Here is a 4,712-nt window from a genome sequence, read left to right as displayed (position 1 = left end):
AAAAAAAGACTATTCTATTCGGTAGCATTTCAAAGAATCAATGTCCTCCTACCGAGAACCAGCCATCATATTACTTTACATACAAAATAACATCATTCATCATTTTTTAATCAAAATCCTAATATTTCAAACCAATTTATTCTTGATATATTTTTACACCTATCAACTAAGCTTTTCCGTTGTCATCTATGTGTACCAGGCCTAAATACATCACCTTGGTACCTATATTTAAAGTGTTATCATGGATATGGATACCATCTTGAATTGGTTAAAATATTACCATGATTAGTGATCAAAATATATGTCAAACAACTAGCTAGCATATATGAAATAAATTAAACTCAAGCCAATATTAAAACTCAAACTATTATTAAAACCAACCAAATATGGACCTAAACCTAAATAACTAATCTAGAAAAACAAAACAAGTGGAGTAGGTACTAGGTAGTGTCCAAACTAATTAAGTACGCACAAAGTTAAGCTTAAGAGTGAACGAGGGCTTGTCATGATCTCCAAGCATAATCTTGTGCTCACCAGAAGCCAACAGATTATAAGCCTTATAGTCCACCAACCCTAAGCTCTTACAAGGGTCCACCAAAAACTCAACTTTTTCAGTCTTCCCAGCACCCACCATCACCTTCTTGAACCCTATCAACTGTTTCAACGGCGCTCCGGCGATCTTCGCCGGCGGGACCCAGTACACCATCACCACCTCGCTCCCGCTCACTTTCCCCACATTCGTAACCTCCACCCCGAACTTTACCCGGTGGCTATCGGTGCAGTTCAAGTCTTCTATCAGGAGCGCCGGGCAGTCGTTGCGGGACGACGCGCCGGCGGCGGTGTAGTTGAGATTCCGGCAGTGCTGGAATTTGTTGAGTTTAACGTCGAGTTGGGTCGGCGGGGAGGTGATTTTGTAGGTGAAATTTGTGTAGCTGAGGCCGTGGCCGAACGGGTAGACCGTGTCGCCGTTGAAGAACTTGTAGGTCCTTCCTGGATAGCCTAATTGATGGAGGGGCCTTAAGGGCATGGAGGTCATCGGCAGGGCGTCTACGTAGCTGTTATTGTGCCACGTTAAGGGCAGTTTTCCTCCGGGGGTGTATTTCCCGAAAATAACCTCGGCGATGGCTCGGCCGCCTTCTTCGCCGGGGTATCCGGCCCAGAGGATGGCCGGGATGTTGTTGTTGTCCTTGGCGAAGGAGATGTCTACGCCGCCGGCGCTCATGAGGACGAGGATTACTGGGCCTTTGGCGGCGGAGGCGACTTGGTTGATGAGCTGCGTTTGGAAGCCCGGGAGAAGAAGGTCCTCCCTGTCCAAGCTTTCCGCCTCCACGGTCAAGTCTAGCCCTGCAAGAATCACGGTGGCGTCAGCCTTCTCCGCCGCCCTCATCGCCGGGAAAATCAAGCTGTCGTTCTTGCATATTACATCTGCGCATCCCATTTGAAAGTCCACTTTAGTGTACACTGAAAATCCGTCCACTGGTGATGTATAGTTGCATGGCACACCTGCACGCATATGCATATATACAATTAAAATTTTGTGACAAATTTCATTCATGTGACCAGCACACAGTTAATGAGATGCCTATGCATGATTCAGTGATGGTTAAGGTCACAAGTTAGGGTTTACTTGCACACCCTCGAATAGTAGGGGCGGGTTTGAAACATAAATGTGCAAACTAAGATGACTAAGGATACCACTTCAGATAGTGGGGGCGAGTTTGAAACATAAATTAAATGCACCAACTAATTAAGGTGACTAAGCTAGGATACAAATCACAATGATAGGTTAGTTTACTTCTTGTGATCTTTTGCTGCTAATGCCGGTCACAAGGCGGACGCAAACCCAAACCACACACCCTCATGTAGTGAGGGACTGAGGGTGAATTTTTCTCGTCACCCGAAAATGAAACATGAATGCATATTAGTGTAGTGTTACCATACATACATACCCTTGTAATTGCCAATCATGACCTCGGTTGCATTTGCATGGGGTCCAACAACAGCTAGGGTTTTGATGTTTTGAGGGTTGAAAGGTAAAGCAGTGTTGTCATTCTTGAGAAGAACAATCCCCTCTCTTGCTGCTTCTGTGGCCAACTCAATGTTCTCTTTTGAGCATATATCATTCTTTCCAAGCTTTTCAAACTTAGGGCTTCCATCAAAGAACCCTAACCTCATTAACACTGTGTACAGGTTCTTCAGAGCCTTGTCAATTTCTGCCTCCCTCACTTTCCCTTGCACCACTGCACCACTTGTATAGTTTGTGTAGAATTCCCCACAATCCAAATCCAAACCTAATCAATATAATTTTCATCAAGAATAATAAGATTAATTAGGTCAAACCCTGAAAATTTTCGAATTTTTTCTCATAATGCCATTCGATTCAATTTAAAGTAAAATAATATTTGTAGAATAAATATAAGGTTAGATCCACTTTGTCAAAACCAAAAATTACCAAAATTAAATGAAACACTTGCCTGCCTTGAGTGTTTGTGCAACAGCATCTTCTGGTTGGTCACTTAGCCACTTGTGATCATTCACCATTACATCAATAGAATCACAGTCCGAAACTATATATCTGAAAGAAATCGAAAATTATATATGTACAATATTATTTTATAATCATAAAATAATAATATAATAATTATTAAAAATAAATAAATTGATACGTACCCATGAAGGTCCCATTCTCCTCTAATGGTGTCTTTCAGGAGCTTTGGATCAGCACATGTAGGGATGCCATTAACCCTATTGTAAGAGCACATAACACTTGCAACATCGCCATCTTTCACACACATTTCAAATGGCTTCAAAAATGTCTCCAGCATATCTTGTTCAGTCACCTAAATAGACAAATTTCCGAAAAATTCAATATTGTAAACTATACTTAGAAACTAATTCACGGTGTAATTAATATACAAATGTAAACTGTATATATAAAATTGCAATAACAGCCCACATGGACAATGTGAGAGCAACCTTTCAAATAAGGGGAGCTCTTTGTTGTGCTAGGGTGTGGGTCAGTGGGGTAGACTCTTGACCTATACCAGATTATATAGCTATTTAACTATCTAAGTTAAGTCATGTGATCCACACATCAATGGCCACGATATATAAGGGCTGAGGCGGGGAAAAAATGGGCAACTAGAACTACCCCACACTAAACTAAATCTGTCCTTGGGTGTGGGGTGCCTGAAGCATGCGATTTTACCTTTTGTCACAAAAAGTCATTACTGTAAAATCACTATTATATGACAATACACTATAGGTAGTTGCGGCGCCTACGTCTCGAGCCTAGCACCTACTGCAACCATACAAAAACGGGGATAGTACGTACTCTGGAGTCAAAATGTTCGCGGGTAACGCCTTTCCAATTATCAACATCATAAGCAGCATAGTGCTTGCAACAAGCCGCCACTTTAAGAGGCCTAGCGTTCAAGTCCGTAGTGGCATTACCACTACTCCCTTCAACGTCCTGCAAACCCCTAACGAAGTTAACGGCGTATTTCCCGACCACGAAGGGGTCTTCCCCGGGCGTCTCCAGCGCTCTCCCCCACCGCGGGTCCCTCACCGGGTTAATGTTGGGGCTCCAATACGTCAGACCCGCATGCCCCAGATTGTGCATCGCCCTCGCCTCGCTCGACACCGCCTCGCCGACCCGCCGCCACAGCGACTCGTTGAACGACGCCGCCGTCGTGATCACCATCGGGAAGCTCGTCGCGCCCGGGACGCCGTCCTCGGAGAACTGGGTGGCGCCGTCCCCGATGTCGGAAACCCCGTGTAAAGCCTCCGACCACCAGTTGTAGCTCGGCAGCCCGATCCGCTCAACCCCTTGGGCTTTGTCCCCGAGCTGCCGCACTTTCTCTGCTAACGTCATCCTGTCCACTAAATCCTTAACTCTAACCTCGTACGGCAGAGATTTGTTGCAAAACCCGAATCTTTTCATGTCCAGTCCGAGGTTCGAGAATCTTGAAGGATGACAAGCGTGACGAATTATTTGAGCGGAAGAATTATTGGAAGATGATGATGGATTTGAGTAGAGTTTTCTAGCATAAGTTGTCGATGAGAAAATGAAGAAAATCACAAGAATAATGAAGTGGTTAAGCCTAGCCATGTTGTGATCTGATAGATAGATAGATGCATGAATGCATGCCAAGTACCAAGTATATATAGCCCCTAGACGTTGAGGAATTTCAGGGAAATTTTAATCACACTTGTGGCAATCCTAAACTATATATATTGGTTTAAATTTTAAATGGATATATATTGGATAATGTAATTAATTTTGAAATTTTATTTACTAAAATTAATAGAATATATATAAAGGTTTAAACTTAGGGGGTGTATTCAATCATGACTTTTATAGAATTTTAAAGATTTTTATGAACTTTAAAAGTTTGGAGGTATTCAATTCAAACTTTTAGAGAGTATTTAAAAATCATGGGGTATTCGATCAAGATTTTTAAAGAGTTTTTAAAAGTCATGTGGTATTCAATTGAAACTTTTAAAGAATCTTTAAAAATCATGTGGTATTCAAAAAGTTATTAATTTGTAAGGACTTTTTAGTTTTAGAACTTTTGTAGACTTTTATATACTTTTCCTTCTCAAATATAAATAGTTGAAATCCAACCCCCAATCCCAAGATTCAAAATTTTCTTTATACCAACAATAAAGGTTTCTCTCTCTCTCTCTCTCTCTCTCTCTCTCTCTCTCTC

The 4,712-nt window shown here is 42.0% G+C and overlaps 1 protein-coding gene across 1 annotated transcript; it reads right to left on the bottom strand.

Moving 5' to 3' along the window:
* Positions 1–350: 350 nt before the first annotated feature.
* Positions 351–4,179, bottom strand: LOC116031856 (probable beta-D-xylosidase 5). Its single transcript, XM_031274181.1, has 5 exons — positions 3,335–4,179; positions 2,671–2,840; positions 2,475–2,575; positions 1,950–2,291; positions 351–1,503 (listed from the first exon to the last, which is right to left on the bottom strand). The coding sequence occupies exons 1-5, from the start codon at positions 4,109–4,111 to the stop codon at positions 461–463; spliced, it is 2,433 nt and encodes an 810-aa protein (XP_031130041.1). The 5' UTR covers positions 4,112–4,179; the 3' UTR covers positions 351–460.
* Between the last annotated feature and the right edge of the window lie 533 nt (positions 4,180–4,712).

The sequence above is a fragment of the Ipomoea triloba genome, chromosome 10, assembly GCF_003576645.1.
Source record: "Ipomoea triloba cultivar NCNSP0323 chromosome 10, ASM357664v1".
In the NCBI taxonomy this organism is placed as follows: Eukaryota; Viridiplantae; Streptophyta; class Magnoliopsida; order Solanales; family Convolvulaceae; genus Ipomoea; species Ipomoea triloba.
The sequence above is the reverse complement of the archived record's forward strand: the minus strand, read 5'-3'. Positions and strand labels throughout refer to the sequence as shown.